General features: G+C 51.9%; 1 protein-coding gene across 3 annotated transcripts in view; it reads left to right on the top strand.

Annotated features, from left to right (window-relative positions):
- RGL1 (ral guanine nucleotide dissociation stimulator like 1) overlaps window positions 1-13,349 on the top strand; it is a 249,451-nt gene extending 236,102 nt beyond the window's left edge. For all 3 annotated transcript variants that reach the window (XM_015245678.3, XM_072945948.1, XM_006211768.4), the window contains 4 exons: window positions 744-930; window positions 4,638-4,892; window positions 9,095-9,209; window positions 11,682-13,349. In XM_015245678.3, the coding sequence (XP_015101164.1) occupies window positions 744-930; window positions 4,638-4,892; window positions 9,095-9,209; window positions 11,682-11,869 (745 nt within the window). In that variant the 3' untranslated portion in view covers window positions 11,870-13,349. The remainder of the gene's footprint in view (window positions 1-743; window positions 931-4,637; window positions 4,893-9,094; window positions 9,210-11,681) is intronic.
- The last annotated feature ends 6,996 nt before the right edge of the window (window positions 13,350-20,345 follow it).

The raw sequence follows: 20,345 nt of genomic DNA, 5'->3' as shown, positions 1-20,345 counted from the left end.
CCTGGCTCTGTATAAGGGATGTCAGTGCCCACCCGCCACCGTGCACGAACAGAAGCCCTCATCTTTGGATGCTATGTGTGTGTTAAAACCCCTGTCACTAGTTTGCCGCGATCGGCCCCTCCCACCCCCCCGTCCAGAGCAGCTGCAGAGGGAGCTCGCCTGCTTCTGGTTTTCTGTTCCCTTTTCGTTTCTGGCCTGCAGGGATTTTCCTTACTGTCTTGCAAGCTCAACTCTAAAAAGAATTGTTCATGTTTTTACCGAGTTGTTTTATGGTGAAGGGACTGAGGTTATTTTAGTTCATTAGATTATCGGAAAAGAAGAAAAAAGCCTTCCCCCTTGGCTTCCTGCCCAGCGCAGGGTGGGTCTTCGCCTTCAGCCTCCTAGAATTTGCTTCCTGGTGGGAGGTGATGGGGTGTGGCCATGGTGTTTCGATCCTGCCAATGTGGTCCATAGACTTTCACCAAAACATGGAGAACTGCTGACCCACAAAGACCTCAGATTAACATGGCCCTTCACTCAGCCAAGCAGTCCGCGTGCTCTTTGAGGCTACAGGTAACACACTGGGACAAGATGTTTACTCTGATCCTGTTAGAAACTTGCTAGCAAATGCTTTCCTAAAATAATAATGACAGGGCACACACGATTAAGAAAACATCGAGGACTTAGTTAACACAAAACTGTTTGCTTCACCATGGATTCCAGACTTGTAAGAGCCCGAATGCCTGGCGTTATGTTTTCCGCAGACTGTTTCTGGGGTCGGACCTTATCACCAGTAGCACGCCTACCAAAGAGCCGCCCAAGTCCGCTGCCAGCGGGAGCTCCGGGGAGAGCATGGACTCCGTGAGCGTGTCATCCTGCGAGTCGAACCACTCGGAGGCCGAGGAGGGCTCCATCACGCCCATGGACACGCCCGACGAGCCTCAAAAAAAGGTGCGCGCTCGGCCCCTGCCCGTGACTCGCGACGCCAGCGCCTGGCGCGGTGTCTGCCCCGGGAGCAATGTCTGTTTGCAGGTTGCTCGCTCGACAGTGTGTTGCAAGGCCTGTTTTTTCAAGGTGTTAAAAGCGTAGTTCATTCTGGGAATTCCTTCCCTATAGAAACGTCTAAAAGCGCTAAGCCTGCTGGTTTGCTCATCTCGCCTTTGAAATGCTGTTCCCCGCCCACGTCCAGAGGCAGCTGGCGGACTGTGACATGGAGTGGGAGCTACACTTTACTTAGGAGATGTAGAGTGGTCTTAGAAGGAGCAGAAAGTCAAGAGACAGAGATGAGGCAGTTTCTCGGTGTCATACTGTGTCTCAGCCAAGCTTTTACCACAATAATGCCGCAGAGCAAATCACTCCAAGCCTCAGTGACTTAACACAGCCACCATTTCTCCTCTGTCATGCTCCTGCAGGTTGGTTGACTGGGGTTGGGCTTGGTCCTAGGGCGCAGATTTGGCCCGGGTCTCCTCTGCCCGTCCCGCGTTGCTTTTGGAGTGAGGAGCTCCGCAGGGTAAGCTCTTAGCATGCCAGACTGGTGAGCAAGAGGGTGGTTCCAGCCCTGCAGCCGCGTAACAGACCTTCCCTGGGGTGATATAGATCAACATGTTATTGGCCAGAGTAAATCATATGGCCAAATCCCCCATAAATAAATGAGGCGGGGAACTATGGAGTCACAGGGCAAAGGGCACGGATGTGGGAGACGGTCAGGAATTGGTAACAATCTACTGTGTCCCCCCAAAAGGGAAAGTGGTGGGAGGTGATAAAGGAATTCCCGGAGAAAGCTCTTATTTTCCATGGCTAGTTTTCGTATAAATACATGAGAGAAAAGACCCACCTTGATCTTCTGTACACATCTGCTTGAATCTGTTGGTTAAGGAGCTGACATCAGAGATGTCACCTCTACATCTGGTCACACTTGCTGTGTGAGTGACTTCTGGCCCCTTAGCTTCTGCTTCGGCCAGTGAGGTGGAGTGTTAGGAACAATGCCTTTGTTTTGTTTGTATCCGCCATCCTGCACGGGGATCTGTGTGCTGTCTCACTGTGTTACAAGCCACAGCAACGATCTGGGAACCATCAGGTGCCCTTGTCACAAAGTAGCCAAACCAGGAGGGACTCATGAGACTGAGATGCCTCAGATGCTGCCCCGGCGGGTGGGACTTCTCACCTTTCTGCTTTGAAGTCTAGGTGAGGACACATCTTTAATGCTCCAAATATTGAAGGAAGGCTTGGCAAATACCTCCAGACTGGCTGTTCTCTCCAGCGTCTCTTCTTAACAAGGGATGTAAGCATCCTCCCTGACTTGACAGTCAGCATTGAATTTGTCAGAATCCTGAAGCAAGTCTCATCATTCACCTTTTGACAGGTTCTCATGCTCTGTAGGCCCCCCGTCTGATGACAGACATTGTGCAACAAGGACAACCGAGATACACCCACGCCTTTGTGGGGTTTCCCTCTGTCCGGGAAGAAGGGGGAATCACATATGCATCTGCTGGTGCAGTGGACATGCACATGGCCCAGATCATCCATCCCCTTTAAAACTGTGCTGGAGCCCAGTGTGTGTCCTGGGCACCCCCCCCCCCCCCACCGGCTGCATCCTTTCTTGTCTCCTCCCTTATCACACTGACTCTTTAATTTCTTGCACAAGTCATGACCTTTTACTCTTTGGATGAACCTCTTGGAGTCATGAATTTCCACAGGTTTAAAAATGAGTAATTGAATTGGATGCAAGTAGTTGCTGGGCTGCGGAAGTGCTGAATGTGAACTGGAGAGGCCTCAGTTCTGCTCAGCGCATGGCTGGGCCAGGAGGCAGTGGTCCCTTCCCACCCTGCAGCCCTGCGGCCCTCCGCGTCCACCCTGCCCTCCCCACTGGCTACACTGATAGGTCGCCTTTTTGAGTAAGGTGTAATCATTCCTCTTCCTTCATTCCCCTGATCACAACTTCTAAACATTTACCTAACGTCTGCTCCTCGCTACTGAAATTCTCAGTAAGAATTTGGGGTCTTGTCAGCTGATTAGTTTGGAGCTTCTGTAACCCAGGCATCTTCAGGGCGTCATTTGAGTTATGAATGTCATTAAAGTCATGGAAAACCTAACAGGAAAATGGGTTTATGTGGAGGAAAGGGAAGGTAAAAAAAATTGAACCAATAATTGGAAAATGGACCCTTTCGGCTACTGTGCGGGGCACCTGCAGGCAGAGTTAGACTACTGAAATTACCCACCACCAGTTAGCCCTCAAATTGAGCCACGAAGTTGATTCACATGGGAACCTAAGGAGTGTAACTAAACCACACTGTGACGGGGCCACAGTTTGACTCCTGCACGTCAGAGTTGCCACTGGCTCTTATTAAACCAACGACGCGGTGGGATTCAATGTATAGTTATGCCACAGGGGGAAAAAATCCGTAGGAAATAAAATAGACTCCATTTTACTTGGAAACCAGATAACCAGAAAACTAAACTTCCGTGCTTTGTTTCCATGGAAAGGTAGACAGGTGTGAAAGAATTGAGTAAGTAAGTTATTTTTTAAAGGACTTCCAGATTATTTTATTGGATTAATAAGGTATAATTTAGCTTAACTCATTCTGAGAAATTACTTACAGTTTTCTATAGTAAGACTTGCTATTTTAAATGATTCAATTAATGGTTTTTCCTAGAACACCATCTAGTGAGTTGGGGGCATCCCATTTCTTTGGCAACTGGTATTGCACATATAAGAACTCTGTCGTTAGTCAGGAAAACCCACTAACTTCAGCACCTCGCTCCTTAGTTATCCTTGACACACAACATGAAAACGTATGCAGTCGGTTCTGGAAGCCAACGTGGTCAGCGGCGGAGCCTCTCGTGGGTTGCGTTCCCTTGGGCGAGTCGCTGTGTCTCTGAATCTCATTTCCCTCATCTTTGCGATGCTCTGCACTTGGTTCACGAGGTAGCTGTGGGGCCAAAATGAGACCGGACCTGTAAAAGCTCATCACAAACCTCCCGGCGCCGAGTGCCCCCGAGGTGATCACCGCCCTGTGTTCGAACCGCAGGCTGGGTCTCGGCGGCGCCCTTGCCCTGTGAACCCGGCCGTGGAGTCAAGCAGCTTGGTGCTGGCGGTGCCCCAGGTTCCCCCGCAGGAGAAAGGGAGGAGTGGGGCCAGGCGACCCCCGGGGCCCCTTCCTGTTCCATGCAGAGCTGTGTAATCTGTGGTCCTTAGTTTAGACACTTCTAAAAATATAGACATTTCCCCCCTGCTCCAAAATCTGGGTGTGACGTGGTCAGGATAGCAGTGATCTCTGGGCAGGTCGTTATCCTGCTCAAGGCGGCAGCACCGGGCTTTCCTCCGGCCCCGAGAGCCGCCCACGTCTTTCCGCAGCACGTGTCGCCTCTAGTCTCTGCTGCCCCCTGCTGGTCAGCCTCCTTCAGAGCCGCTAAAACCCCAAATGAGAGACCCACCGGGCCTCCCGATGTCAGGTGCTTGGGCCAAGCAGGGTCCCTGACAGGCGTCTGCCAGGGGGATGCGCACACCAGGGACGAGACGCGTGTGCTCTGGCTGTTGGGGGGGCAGTGACTGACTTTATGAGCCTGAGCATCTGCCTCTGCTGTGAGACGTGCGAAGCGCGCCGTCGGCCGGGGCTCTCACGGCTCCCTTTCCTCCCGGGCTCTGCTTGCCCTTCCAGCTCTCCGAGTCCTCCTCATCGTGCTCCTCCATCCACTCCATGGACACAGCTTCCTCAGGGGTGTCGTCCGTGACGAACCCCGTCTCCTCCCCGCCGTCCTGCAACAACAACCCCAGGGTCCACAAGCGCTCAGTCTCCGTGACATCCATTACCTCCACCGTGCTGCCGCCCGTTTACAACCAGCAGAACGAGGACACCTGCATAATCCGCATCAGCGTGGAGGACAGCAACGGCAACATGTACAAGAGCATCGTGGTAAGACCGGCCCCCGCCCCGTCCCACCCCGACCCGCTAGTGCGCGCCGCGTCCGTCTGCGCACGCGCGTCCCCGCGCACGAAGGCGCGTCCCGTGTGCAAATGCCCGCGTCTCCCGGGTTACAGACTGATAACAGACTTATATAAAGATCGGAGGGGACCAGGTACAGCTCATGGTAGAGCGCCTGCCTAGCAAGCACGAGGTCCTGGCTTCAAGCCCCAGTACCTGCATTAAAAATAATAATGAAAAATAAATAAACCTGATTACCTTCCCCCCACCAAGAAAATAAATAAAATAAAATAAAAAGTGATGTTACTAAAAACATGCACGAGGTCCTGGTTTCAAGCCATAGCACTTCCATTAAAAGTAATAATGAAAAATAAATAAATAAACCTAATTACCTCCCCCCACCAAAATAAAATAAAAATAAAGTGATGTGACTACAAAACAGAAGGAAAAAAAACTAGACATTAAATAAATTAAATGTTTAAAAAATCTGCCTGCCAGCAGTGAGTATAGGATATAATTCTTACATCTTAAAAGTTGCTGAAACTTATTCATCCAGGTCAGTGTCACCCTCTTCAAAACTGTCACTCAGGATGACTGTATAAGAGTATTGCAGAGAAGGTGCCACGGCTGCACGCCTCCTTGCAGGTCTTCCTATGGGTTTACGCATCTGCACTCGTCACTGAGCTGCCATGCCTTCTTAGCATCCTCTGTGGTGGCAGATTTTTCCCCTTTGGTCGTTTGGAATCAGACCTAGTAAAGGTGATGATCAAGCTGGACGTATGGTTTGGGTCCATGAGGAACTATACTTACAAATAAGAGACTGATCTTTTTGAGCATCTTGTAAAGACTGTGTGTTCTGAGCACAGTACCCAAAATATTTTGAAATACATGCAGAACCTCTCCTGGTGTGTGAGGTCTGATGTGTTTATGGCAAGAGGAGACTTACTTTATAGGACATCACGTATTGAAAAGCAGACTCTCCTTTGTAGAAAAATCCTGCATCTCACCCCATCTTCCTCACTTGCCTTCTTTGAGGGCATGTGCTTACAAGCCCAGCTCTGAATGACAGAAGTGACATGGGGGTACTGTTTTTTAATATCTAAAGGAAAGCTTTATTAAAGCATTCACTGAATCAGCAAAATATTTCTTGACTATTGCAATATTCATTGGACCAGACTTTAGGGACAGGGAGATGAATGGGACATTTCTGTCTTTGAGGAACTTACCATCAAAAGGGAGGTCATAAAGCATTATTTTAAATCTGCTACATACTCCGAGGTCAGACTGGGTTGTGAGGGTCCCACATGAAGGAGTCTGCATTAGTCCTGCGGGCAGTAGAGTCTTATTGAGGGCATTTGTGTAGTGAGGACACTTGTTCTCTAGAGGAGTGACTGGCCTTGTGCAGAACTGATGCAGGAGCGCAGGGGGTCGGCTGCAGGTGGGGAAGAAGGTAGCAGCTGCTACCATGTTCCAGGCAGGAGATGATAAGGGTTCGAATGGTGCTGATGTGACTGCAGACAATGTGGAGTTTTGAAAGATTTTGAAAAGATAGAATTGTAGTCTCCATCCATTTAGTTACCAACTTTTTGGTTACTGTTGTGGGGACGTGGAAGAGGGAGGAACTAAAGGCTTTCCAGGCAGCTGGATGGTTGGTGGTCCTGTCAAGTATGATGTAACCACTGGAGGAGGAAGTGTTGGGTGCACTTAAATCAGAGGTACCAGTAGGACATCCAGATGGCATCAGCAGGTCGATGGTCAGAAACACAGGTTGGCGCGAGCCTGGTGCTGGGGTTGGATGCTGGGAGTCGTCCAGCCCTCCGCCCCCCCCCCCCCCCCCGGTGGATGCAGTAGATGTGGTCATGCAGGGAGTGACGGTGGGCCGAGGCAGGACCCAGGGGGTGCATCTCTAAAACAGCATGCTGAGCCAAAAAAAAAAATACCCCCCAAAAACAAAACAGAAAAACCACCCCGGGCATCCTGCTGGAGTCTCATCCTTCAAAAGCAGGCCTAGCCTGTAGCGTTAGACAACTAACCTCGGGTCAGGTCAGGTGTTTTACGTTCCTATTTAAGATGCCTGAAGGTGACATCCACGCTTCATTCAGGAGCGTAGCCCCCAGGCCTGGTGTGGTGGTTATGCATTTGAAATGCAAAAGGTCCAAACTGAGCTGGGCTTTGAGCACAAGATACACACGAGGTTTCGAAGATTGACAACAACAGCAACAGAAGAACATGAAATCACTCATTGACGATTCTTGTATTGATTGTATGCTGAAAGAATGTTTTGGATGTATCAACTTCCCTTTTGAAAAAGGTTTTAGAAGTGGCTACTAGATGTTTACAGTAACAAACAAGGCTCACGTTTACGCATCCTCAGGCAGCGCTGGTTCAGCCCATCAGCACAGGGCTGCCTGGCTGAGCTGTGAGAGCTCTCTGATCATCAGGTCCTCTCAGCAGCTTCGAAAGTACAAAGTAACAAACACTCAAGAGTCCCTGGCCATCCCATCCTTGTTTGCACATACCTAGGGAGGTTTAAGTTAAGTTAAAGAAACTACGCGTAGCCTGGCTTTCTCCGTAAGCAGGTTTAAAGGTGACATCTTAACACTGACCACCTTGACCCAGCAACCATCCCCCAGGCGGTGGCCTTTTCCCTCTAGCTTTAAGCTCCTACTCCAGTTTGATCTAGCGGTGGGAGCACTTCCTTTCGACTATCAAAAACCATCTTTCCTCCTTTAGGATGTTCTGTGCATCCACCTCTCCCTTATATAAGGATGTGCCAGGTGTTTTGGTAATAGACACTGGAGCCAGGTCTTTGCTACTGACAGAGGCGCCCATTGTAACGCATATCGTTTATTAACTCACAGATACAGGCGCTGCCCCAGACCAGGGGGAGGCCTGCGGGCCTGACACCCTCAGGCTCAAAATGACAGTTCCTTGGAGGAAATTAGATTTCTTCTTCTTTTTGGCTGTCTTTCCTCTCACCTCCTGGTGAGAACAGCTTGTGTCTTTAAGTAAGAATAATCACCCGAGGGCTGGTACCTGAGTCAGCCCCCTTTTCCTGTTGCTCTGAACACCCTGAAAATGGCTGGTGATGGGCAGGGATGAAGGGGGTAACTGGAGCGAGACGAGGCCTTACTCGCACTTTATTAAAAATGTTAGATTTATTCTTTGTCAACACTTAGCTCATTTTGATTGAAGTTACCTGTGTAGACCTGAAGTGTTCAGTTCCTTGGGCTCTAAGAACTACACCCATACCCATATGTACACATGCAGCTACATATGTGTATCTGTGGCACCACCACCCCCAGTCTGGATAAAGAGCGTTTTCCATCCCCCTCTGCAAATCCCCTTGTGACCCTTCCAGTAAGTCCTGCTTTTACCTCAGTTGAAGATAAGCTTAGCTGAACTCGGTCTCCTAACAGCACAGGTTAATCCGGCCTGCTTTTGAAAGAGCAGACCCGCAGTCTTTAGTGTCTGGTGTCTCTGGCTCAGCGTGGCGTTGGTGAGATGCCCCACGCGGCTGCCTGTTTCGGCTCTCCGTTCCCGGCACCCGCCGGGCCGCGCCCCGTCGTGATTGCACTGCGGTGTCTTTATCCTCCCTGTTCCCTCGTGGATGGAGAGCCAGTGTTGGTTCCAGGTGGGGCTGTTGGGAATCAGTGTGCTGTGAACACCTGATGGTGGACGAGTCCTCGCGTGGACCTGCGTTTTCATCTCTCCTGGTGAATTCCTAGGGGTGGGGTTCCTGGGTCCCAGGTTCCCTTGTGCGGTTGGAAATGGTCGGCCTGCAGGGCCGCGGCCATTCCTGACCCCCGGGTGCTGGACCAGGGCCACAGCAGGAGCTCGACAGGTTGGGGCGGGCTTTGGCCCAGGACTGAGAACGTGGTACAGTTCTCACAACACCCTCCTATATAGTTTTCCATCGGAACCTCAACCCGTGTGGGGAGATGGCGAGGCACTCAGTCTCTCTGTTTCTGTGGGGGAAGACACTGTGGCTCTGAGAGAATGGGCGACCATTGTCTTTTGGCCTCTGAGGGTGGAGCCAGGACTAGAACCCAGGAGTATCGGCTCTTGGTCGGCTCTCATTCCACTGGGCCGTTTCCCCTGGAAAGACACAGGACAGTAAGAATAAGGTCAGGAGAACTCTTCCAGGAAACGTGAAGCTAAGCACTTTACCAGCCTTGTCACTGTCTTTCCAGCTGACGAGCCAGGACAAGACTCCGGCCGTGATCCAGAGGGCCATGATGAAGCACAACCTGGACACGGACCCCGCGGAGGAGTACGAGCTGGTGCAGGCCATCTCAGAGGACAAAGGTGGGCGCGCGTCCTCTCTGGGCGAGTTGCCCCCGTGTCAGAAGACCGAAAATGGCTACAGTGTCTTTTTCAAATGGAACCAAGTCGGGGTTTTCAGTTGGGCAAGGGTGGAGTTGCGTGGGGGCCCATGCCGTGCCCTCACTTGTAGAATTAAGCATCTCAGTTGACCCCCAACAACCATTGGGGTTTTTTTCCTGCAATTTTGTTGCACATCCCTCCTCCCCTTCTTTGTAAACTTCTCTCGTCGAGCGTCCTTGGAGGAAGAGGTCCCTCCCTGCGTCAGGAGGTGGGCGGTCGGTGGGCGCTGTTGGGTCTTTGCAGATGGGCACGCACCTCCTTTACCCCGTGATGCGTGTCTAGGCTGCGTGCGATCCGGAAGTGCAGCAGGTCCTGTGATAATTCCACGTGGTCTCGGTTAACCGTTTACGACAGTTTAGCCTTATTCATGATCCATCTTCGTGCAGCGAAAGCTTCTAACACCAGAATTTGAAGGGGTTCTTTTGTGAGGTTGCCTCATACTTACTGAGGCAAAGAACTGGCGAGCTGTGAAATGCTTCGCTTTGCCTTGGAATCCATTATTTAAAGAGTTGTTTTTTTTTTTTTAATGAAACCTCTGGGCAAAGAATCACCCTTGTCGTATCTATTTGCTACCCTGCATTGGGGTTACATTTGGTGAGCGGAGCAGGCAGGCTGGTTGGTGACCCGTCTGTGCTGTGTCATCATGGAAAGTGACTCAGTCAGAATAAGTCTCTTTTCCACATGCAAAAGGAGCAGCAAATACTGTTGACTGAGGCCAACCCTGTCTACCGACAGACCCAACACTGGTCCTAATGTAGGGCTGACCACCAGGCGGCCCCCCTGCGGCGGACAGGCCTCACACAAGCTGGGCGTGTGGGAAGGAAGCGGCCGTTCACACGCGATCTGACCCTCAGGTCACCTGGGGCTGTAACTTGGGCCCAGAGGAGGGGAGGTGAGAGCACAGAGCAGTGATTTCCTAGAGCTGAAAAGGGGTGGCCTTGGAGAAGATTCTTTTTCAACCAACTCCCTCTTGGAAGTTTTCTCACTCATCCAGCTGAGCCCGACCTGGGTTGGGGGACAAACCTTTCTCAGCTGTAAGATATTTGTTTAATGTAGTTACTGTGGAAAGGCTGAGCGTAAAGAGTGGGCTCCTGAGTTTTACCATCTTTGCCTACAAACCGACGCTAAGGTGGGGCCGGTGGGTGTGAAGACGCAGGAGCCCCGAAGTGTGGCCGGGGCCCAGCTGCGCCCACCAGCTGTGTGGTGTCCGTCAGGGGGGCCGCCTGACCTCCCCGGGCCTGGGTCCTTGGTTAAACAGAGACAACACCCTGCCGGCTCCCCGTGCGTCATGGGACGAGTGCGACAGGAAATAACGTGCCCGAGAGGAGGCGTGCTAATGGATACGCAGCTGTGAGTGAGCAGCTGCTGAGCCGGGAGTGTGTGGGCAGGAGGCTGGGGACACTTTAACAGAGTTCTTCTTCAAGGAACATTTGTGCGAAATGCACCAGAGTCACTTAGGACCTGACTGCACCAGTCTCGCTGTAGAATCTGTGTTTCACGAAGCTGACTTGGTTGACTTAACCAGTTCCGCAGTCAGGTACCTCCACCGGTTCCCTCCCTCCCTCCACTGCCGCAGAGCCAGGCTTGTGGTTTTATTTTCTTTATTTCTTGTTTGTGTTTTTAGATGCCCATTACCTCTGAGTGCTAAATAGTATACAGACCTTCTTTTAAAAATACAAATGAATATAAGTCACTTTATTCAGTAAGTTCATATTATACTTGAATAACCCTTGTTCAGGAATTGCAGCCACCTAGGTGGGAGCCGTTGAAGCCGACGATAGTTTAAATGTTAGCAGATCCTTACTGTCTTGCTTATATTCAAGTGCAAGCTCTTGGTGGAGCAAGGCCTCAAATGGTGTAAATACTGGTTTAATTTGGGATCAACTTAAAAAGCATTTTGATATTCCAAGTAGAGAGTTCTGGAAAGAGCTGTAGACTTTCTGCCTTTTCCCCGCATCATTGGATTCACTTAGGTGGTGAGAAAACCTTCATAGCAGAGTTGAAAATGGAGCCCAGAGGAAGGAAACTGGGCTCTGGCCCCAGGGCTGCCACCTACTGCTGCATCCTGGGAGTGTCGCCTCACTTCTCTCGGCCCCTGTTTCGTGCCTGCTTCGTTCTCGCTAAAACAGTCTGCATTTGGACATTCAGTCCATGGCTTGAATTTCTAAGATCATATTGTATTCACACGTAGGTTTTTAAAACCGGGACTAGGAAGTTGTAGTGACCAATCTGGGGGGAGCGAGGGGTGGTCTCTGTCTGGCTCCGTTCCCGTCCCAGGGGCAGAGGGCCCTAGACCCAGCCATGCGTCTGGGCACAGCTTCCACCTGCTGCGCTCAGGGCTGGGCCGTCCCGCACAAGCCGACCACCTCCTCTTTCCTTATCTTTTTTTTTTAGAACTCGTGATCCCAGACTCGGCGAACGTCTTCTACGCCATGAACAGCCAAGTGAACTTCGACTTCATTTTACGCAAAAAGAACTCTGTGGAGGAGCAAGTGAAGCTGCGTAGCCGGACCAGCCTGACGTTGCCCAGGACAGCTAAGCGGGGCTGCTGGGGCAGCCGGCACAGCAAGATCACCCTCTGAACGGAGGCGCCGAGCGCCACTTCCTTGCCGAAGGCGGCGCGGGGCCGAGGACAGGCCGTGGTGGTTGCAGCTGCCACCCAGTGTTAGCGGATCGTTGGTGAAGTCAACGGATATTTATTGAGAACCTCTGGTGTGCAGGGCATTCTTGAGAAGCATTGTAGGGAAATCGGAGATGAATTTGAATGAGAAGGATGAACGATTCACTGATTCTCGTTGACTTGTTTGACTGAGATGCAGAATTATCCATGTTTATAAATATATAGGTATGTACACATATTTGGTAGGTATGTGTATATATAGATATATAAATATGAGGGGCTTATGGGAGGTTCTGGACAATGGAAAACCAAATTTGCACAATGGCCTGGGAAGTCGAGGTCACTTTTTACAGGGAAATAGAAGAAACTGAGAACCCTAGTCTCATACCTTCCAAGTAAATGGAATCAATCCCAGGAGTACAGCGTGTCCTTTGTGCCTGTGTTACAAGAAGTCCAAGCTATTTTTGTAAAGGGGGTGGGTTACTTTCTCAGTCAAGTGCCACCAGACAAGAGAGCCACAGAGGCGGGAACTGCCATGGGCTGGACGAAAGGCCACCACGGAAAGGGTTTCTATGAGCCAGTGGCTTGTGACCTGTGCTCGCGTCGGCTGCTGTCTGCCCCCCGGGGAGGGCGAGGGGCAGCTGCGGAGGCCCGTGACCCGCCGGGCCAGCCGTCCTGACGCCTCTGGAGGCAGCGCGAGCCCGTCTTGATCTCTGGCCACCGCATTGCGTTTCTCCCCTTAAAGAGCATCATCACCATCATTATTGCACAGGCAGCCGTGTTCTTTGGTAACCGATCAGCCGGAAGAGACAGCGCACAAGAACGGTGACTCACCCGGACTCCGGGCTGTCGCGGAATGCCACTGCCCCACTGTCTTCTCTGATGGCCCTTTGCGTGTGACACCAGGTCTGCAGTCTCTTGCCATCTGGATCACAGTCCCTCTGTATTATGTGCAATCTGTTCCTCAGGTGTAGACATTTGTGCTGCAGTTGACTCTGATCACACGAGCCTGTGCGAGGTGCCTAACGGCGACTTGCTGCGTCAGTAGCCCCTGGGCAGACGCTCCCTGCCGACAGCAGGGCCCTGTCTGTGCTCAGCGCCGATGGCATTCCTGTGCCTGGTCGCGGGCAGAGGAGTGGGGCTCCGTGGCTCATCCAGATCACTCCTAAAGAGGTACATTCTTCCAGATGGAACCCGTAACTTTTTTTTTCAGGTTCCCACGCTGGGTGTCACGGTGTCATTGTTAAGTGACACTTCTGTCTCGAGTTACACCATCACCCTCTCCCTTCCGAATCTGAGCTGTGCCGGGGTTTGAACTACAAAGCCATACGTGCGGGATGTTGACGTGTGTAAGAAGCACTTTCAGAATGTTGTCCTTTTTAAGAAAAAATTCTCAGAATACCAGTTTTTATTCCGAAAATAAAGAACGAACCCAGATATGACATGCAGATTTAATGTGGAGCTTTTTTTCCCCGTCCTGTAAGACGGCTCCCAAAGGTTATGTGAGATTTGTGTTGCGTAAATAGCCATACGAAGTCTGCTAGAAACACCAGGGAAAGTCAGAGATTTGTGGCAGTGAGCCAAAGGGTGAGAGTGAGCCAGGAAGGCCTCAGGTTTCTCTTAGATCTTTCTAGATCAGACTGTGTGTCGTGAAGACCGACTGGTTTCAACTAAGTTGAAAAGCACTTTTTTCCACTTGTGAGGCTAGTTCCGAATTGCGCTTTGGTTCTGGGAAAAGAGATGGCCAGGGTGCTATACGTCACAGAGATTGAAGTAAATGTAGCCTCAGCCTGAATTTGTTGGTTGGAAAGTCAAAGAAGAAATGTGGAACCATCGGCCTGGTTTAGGGTGTGGCTACCAAGACATACATGTTGTTCCCGTGTGCTCACCACATGTATTTATACTGTATACGTAGAGTCTAGGTTTATACGCTGCAATGTAAAATATATATGTATTTTTCTTTTTTTTAAAGACAGTGGAACTTCCAAGTAGATAAAAACATAGCATCATTTATTTAATGCCACTTTAATTGTCTTAAGTTTGTCTCCTGGGGGCCAGCCAGGTCATGCTCTTAGCTGCTCGCATGCTTGTCTGTCTCCATCATCTGTTTACCTTTTGGTTAAATTAGTAAACTGGTCTGGGACTTGGTCGGCATGTGCTGCCAGGCCCAGAGGGGTCTGGAGTATGAATCTGGTGGATCCAGGTTCCGGATGTGTCAGTGAGCGTTCTGGAGGCCCACTCTGGCTCTTTGCGGGGAGCAGAGGGAGAGCCAGCGGCAGCGTGAGGAGGGCGCCCCTCCACCGGCAAGTGTCCTGTGCATGCAGGGGAGAGAGTGACATCACAGGGAACGGCCGTCAGAGGTGACGCCTTGCTGGAGCTGTTCTTAGCAGCCGTGTGGTTGGGGACACTTCAGATAAAGTCAAACTTAAGAGTTCAGATCCCAGGGCGTACTTTGCCTTGCTTCTGACAGCCTTTCCCTGAGTCTCCACTTGCGACCATCTGCATAATTCTTGAAACCATCCACAGTGCTCTGGACGCCGGGGGTTTGGGGTTGGGGGAGGAGAGCAGGGCTTCCCAAAAGGCAGTCGGACTGAGGCCAGCTTCACTCAACAGATGCGCGCTGTCATCCCATTATATTACTGCCCAAAATATGCATTCCTAAATGGAGGCAAATTATCGAATTTTCTGGGCCCCTGGGGATTTTGGAGAGAGCCAAGTAGGCATTTTAATAATTGGTAATATGGGCAGGAAGGAGGGATTTCTATCTTTGGCACTAGGTGACTATCTGTAAGGTCATTTGAGACAAGGGTCTTCCTTGTTTTGCCTTTCTCCAGAAACTGAGCTTGGTGACTTTGCCTGAAGGAATAGTGCCTTAAAATGTCCTTCTTTGGAGACTTCAGATTTGCAGCGCAGGGCCACTGAGAGGCACAGTTCTGCTCCATGTCCTGGTTTCAGTGGCGTCGAGAAGGTTCCCTGACTCCAGGCCCCTTTTGGACAGAGCCGCTTCAATGCCACCGGTTACACCTGGCGGTTTCCACGGTTCCCCTGTGAGAAGGGGTCGCCATTGTGGTTTGCATGGCTTTTCCCTGCGGGTCTCTGTTACAGTGAAACTTCCAGAAGGGGCGCATTAGGCTAGGCTGAAGTAACAAACCATGGAATCCCGGTAACTCGACGTCTTGCTTTTCACCAGGTCACAAGTATTGCACGTCGGGCAGCACTCCTTAGTGGCTCTGCCATCTCAGATTTTTTTCCTTCAAGTCACAATGTTGGGAGAGAGAACCCACAGATGCTCCTGACTGACTTAGATTCGAGCGACCTGTCACTTCCATTCCCAGCCCGTTGGCCAGTCCTCGGCCCTGCCCTCAGCGCAGGGGACCCCTGGAGTGGACGTGCACCTCCGTCTCTGCACAGAGGAGTTCTGTCTTCTCACTAGGGTGCCGGCCTTGCTTGCATCCCCACAGTCACCCAGTGCTAGGAAGAGTCGGCAGTGAGGACCGAGACAGGGGGTGCACAGAGCACAGGAAGGGTTGACGAAAGAGATGCTCAAAGGAGGAGAACATACCAGAGAGTAATTTAATTTGGGTTTGGGTTAGCCTTACAGAATCTAATTTTTAATTTTTAACATGCAGTCACCACCAATTTATATGCTTCTAATGTGGTCCCCACTTTGACTAAACTACGAGCTGCTTTACAGTTGTAGATATATGTCAAGTTTTTTTTTTTAAATCTAGGAAATTTAAAGTGTTTACACACAAGCCATGCAATCAAACAGAAACCAGGCAGGTTTAATTATCTTAGACTCCAAATTGGAAAACCACCATTTGCTGTGGATTCTCAACATCTCTACCCAGAAGACTGTGTGGAAGTAATTCATTTATTTGACAGTTGTAAGAAAACGTTAAATACACAGGGATTCCTCAGAGTTGGAAGGCATCTTACAAATCACGTAGTTGACCCCCTCACGTGACAGATCCCCAGCCTGCGGCAGAGCAGTTTAGCTGCCACAGGTGAGGGCAGGGCTCTGAGCTACCAAACCCCACCGTGAGGGTGTCACACTGGGCTGGGCTTTCCTGACACACGCAGCCTCCTGGGGCTGGAGAGAATGCCTGGGGTCTGGCGCCGATCCCCAGGCCTCCAGTCGTGTGAATTTACATAACGGGCATCTGGTCGATTTTTTAAAGTTTCCAAGGACAGCTCTCCTGCTGGAGGAAGCACTGTGGCTTCTTATGCTGAGCGTTATTCTGGGGAGACGGGCCGTAAGGATCAGGGTTACACTGTGACTCGGCGCCCAGCTAGGAGAACTCCATGACGCAGCCAGCCTGGGGTCGGGTGGATGGAAAGCAGGATGCGAGCGAAGAGTTTAAAGGAGTGGACGTGACTGGGGCGTGAGCCCACCTGGCTTGGCCTCTCTCTACTGAGTTATCAGTACCAAGAACTTCGTCACACGCTTCTCAGGAGAAATCATTTTTATTCCCACCTCTGTTTCACCCCAAAGCAACATTTTGTGCTGTAGTGCCAATCTCTTACACAGAGGCTACTGGTAAATCAAGTTGAAAAAAAGAAAAGACAGTGAGTGGTTTAAACTGTTTCTGGATTGCTCCAGCCTTCAATAAAAATAACAAGGCACCAGTTTCAAACTGGGAGAAGCACTCTGAGACTGTCACCTCGCCCCCAGACGCCCACTTCGGATCATTGTCTATACGATATTTGACATCCAAGCCTCCAGCAAAATGTCAGGGAATCAGGCTGCTCAGCTGAAAAAAAATCAGTGTATGAAATTTCATAGGTGAGACGTAAACAAAAGGGTTAGAGTTGCAAGCTTCTTCATGTATCAGGTTGTGTGTGTGAAAAGGAAGCGGGAGACAGATGGAAACATTAGCTATCAGAGAACAAGAAACAGGACAGCCTCCCCAGCAGCTCTGCGTGGATGCAGGTAGGTGTGGGCGGGATCTGCCCGCCTGGCTCTGGCTCCCAGGCCACTTACTGTCTTAGGCAAGTCATTGCATCTAGCTGTTGCCCCGTCTAAACAGTGAGGATCGATCACTGTTCCCACCTTCTGAGGTTCACGTGGTAGCAGATGACACAGCCCAGGTGAAGGGAGCAGCCCTGCCCTGCGCTCCCTGTGCGAGCTTGCCGCTGCGATTCCTGGGATGCTCCTGGCCTAGGAGGAGGGAGTCCAGCTTCCCTCCCCGCTGAGCGGCTGCAGGGGGGACAGGACCCCTCGGAGGTGGGACTTCAGGCGCTTGAACAGCAACCCTGGGGAAGTTGCGCTGCTGCTGCTCTGGGGAAGGGCTGACTCACGGAGTTGACTCACGGAGTTGGCCCCCAGAGAGGCCCACTGAGAGGGGCGCGTGGGCCCAGCGTGGCCCTGACCACAGCGCCTCCTGGCGGGGCTGCGGCTGCACGGGGCCCACACTGGGCAGGCTTGGAAAGGAGCTGCAGGCCCCCCGGGCCGCAGCCCTGAGCTGGAGCAGCCCGCCCAGAGCCTGCGGCCATTCCCCTTAGCGTCCCCACCTTCTCGGGTTCCCTCTGCGGTTGTGGGGGGACAGTTTTCTCACCAGAAGCCAAGCCCCCGCTCCTGGGTTCCCCTGGACCTGGATCCTTCCTGGCAGGATGGGGCTCTCCGCTCTGACTCTCGCTCTGTCCTGGGAGGACTCACATGCAGGACTGTGAGTTGCTGCTGTTCCAGACGCTGGGGTTCTGGACAGCCCAGCTGTTCCTTTGCAGGCTGTTCGGCACCCCTCCACCTTAGCCTCTCCCATCGTGGCAGGTTTGCAAGGTTAAAATAGTCACTTTAGGGACCAGGGTCGTCCCTTCTGTTCCAAGCCTCTCTTCTACTACTTTTTTCCCTCTGAGTCCCTCCCTTCTGATCTATGCACTGACCTCACTTCTCTACTGTTGGGCCTGAATCTGTTTCCTTACCCCCTGCCCTTGCTCCTGGACTCGCATCCGTGTGCTGTGCCCTGGAAGCCACGTCTCTCCTCTCCCTTCTAACTCCCCGTGGCCTGCACCCCTCAGCTGCCCCCTCCCCGCTCAGCTGTGGGCATGGCTTCCTCCCTGGGTCCATCCTGAACAGTGATACCCCTTCAAGTCTTCATGATTCACGCTGGCATCGTAAAAAAGCTAAAACCCTTCCGACCACACCATCAGCATGGACATTTCAACTCGTCTGGGGGTCTTCCCCAAACTGCTGATTCCCCTCAGGAGAGGACACCTTGGCACGAGTTATTTCCTAAGCTTCTCTGAAGAACGGAGAGAGAGGGCTGCCCAGTATCCTGAAAATCAAGTTCCTCCATGACCAACAGCCCAGGTTCTGTCCAGCCTCCGGCAGAGCGGACGCACCCGGAGGAGCCGCCTCGGGACCAGCAGGGGCTGTGTGTCCCGACATGGCGATCTGGTTAAGTTCCCATTCCAGAGGAAGCCACGCTGAAGAAACTCCAGGGAGGGGCAGAAAAACAAACTCAGTAAATTGAAAGCGAAGAGAAACCAGTGCTCGGAGATGACTCTTCATCCTTTCCATCCCTTTTGAGGGCTGACGGGAGGCTGGCTTTGGACTGCGAGCAGCCTGGCTGGGGTGGCGGGAGGGACCTGAGCTAAGCTGGTCTCAGTACCGTGCACCTGCGGGTGGAGGCGAAGACAGACCGTTCCAGGCAAAGTCACAGACCAGAAAGGAAGCCTCTCTCCAGCTCAACAACAGCGTTTAACGGAGCCATTCCACCACTTGCCTGGGAATCCTGTTCAGTATTTAATAATTCTGTCAGTCTACGGCCATACCACCCTGAACACGCCCGATCTCGTCTAATAATTCTGTCAAATTCTTCCTGAAAGCTCACCTAAACTCTTCGTGCTGAAATGCAAGCCATCGCCCTCGATCTGTGCGTGTGAGAAGAGAAACCATTTTTTATGTAATCTGTTGTAACACGATGTACTGAAACCAGCCATTTCCAAGCAAAGACAAAAAACAAAATGACGTACTGGTCCCCACAGGCCACACTCTCGCCCTTGCCCCAGCCCCCCTGCATCCGCTCAGGGCTGCCAGCTGCCCGCTCGCAGGCGGCCCCTCACAGGTCACTGCTCTCTCCTCCGGGCTCTCCTCTGCCGCGTTTAATCAGAGCGTCTCCAGGGGAGGAAGGTTCTCGGTGAAATAATAAACACAGAATGTGGACGGAATGATTACCTCCGAGGCTGCCCACGCTGAGCTTTCTGAATGCCTCACCCAGGACACGCTGTTTTCTTAGCAAGTGACCAGCCTCACGGTAACTGACTTGGTAATTGGTTAATTCCTTGGTGAATTAATTTGTCGGTCAGAGACCACTTACTTGGAGAGCATGTCTCAAAAGCACGCTGGAGAAGCCTCTCGGGAAGACCGCCTTCCTTTCACAGTTACTAATTCGAGGGATTTGTTCCAACTGTAAGGGAAAAGATCCCCAAGCGTGCAGCAGATCGGGGAGTTTTTCTTGTTTCCAACACCAACTTCTTACTGGAAATCTCTGCGCTGTCTGTCAGGAGCGTCACCCAAGCTAGAATTCCCCCAGGGACAGTGGCCTCTGCAGTCATCCTGCTAGCCCGGGGTGGGAGGGTGGGAGGGGAGCCCGCTCCCTTGCCATCATTACGAGGTCTCAGGATTGTTTCCTGTCGTCAACCCCAACACACTCCTGACTCTTCGGTCCTGCCCAGCTCCCCATCCCGTCCCAGGAAGCCCTTTCAGCCCCACACCTTCCCAGTGCCCAGACAGCACTCCCACCCGCCGTGCCCAACACCCCTCCCTTTCCCCATTCTGGCTCCAAAGCCCAACACGACCGCCACCTTCCCCGCAAAGCGGCCCCCGGCGGCCCTCCTCAGCAGGGCCAGGTTCCCTGGGGTCCTACGGCCCCGTGTTCCAGTCTGAAGGACAGCCATCCAGCCTGCACGGCAGCTCCCTGGACCACAGACCCCACAGCAGGTGGGGTCTTTCCCAGACCTCTGAGCATCTCAGCGCCCCACACAAGACCTGAAACAAGGCAGGGCTGACACTTGGTTTTTGAGGTTTGGAGGGAGCTTGATCTGAAATTCAAGGCATTACTGAGGCCAACATGGGTTCTCTTTTTTTTGCCCCAAGACAAAGCTCTTTGGCCTTAGACCAGCGTCCCAGTGTCTTTTGATGAATGGACAGGCTGACCAATAACACAAAGATGCAAGATGCTCCCTCCCTCCCCCACCCTCTCCCACTGGGACTCCTGTCTGTCTGTAGCCTAGACCCCTTTTTGCTTCCCCACTTCTCTCCAGCAGTCTAAAGCACCCCTCACTGCACAGGAAGGCCAGCGGCCACCCTCTCTTGCTGTGGGAACTGCACAGCATGACGGTTGTCTCTGGCCTCCCACATCCTTGGTCCAGTGCAGACCTGGAAACTCCAGCAGTGCTGGCTGCTGATCAGCATTGGAGGAACCAAGGGACCGTCA

The sequence above is a fragment of the Vicugna pacos genome, chromosome 21 (assembly GCF_048564905.1).
Source record: "Vicugna pacos chromosome 21, VicPac4, whole genome shotgun sequence".
Lineage (NCBI taxonomy): Eukaryota > Metazoa > Chordata > Mammalia > Artiodactyla > Camelidae > Vicugna > Vicugna pacos.
This window is presented reverse-complemented; position numbering and strand designations above follow the sequence as displayed.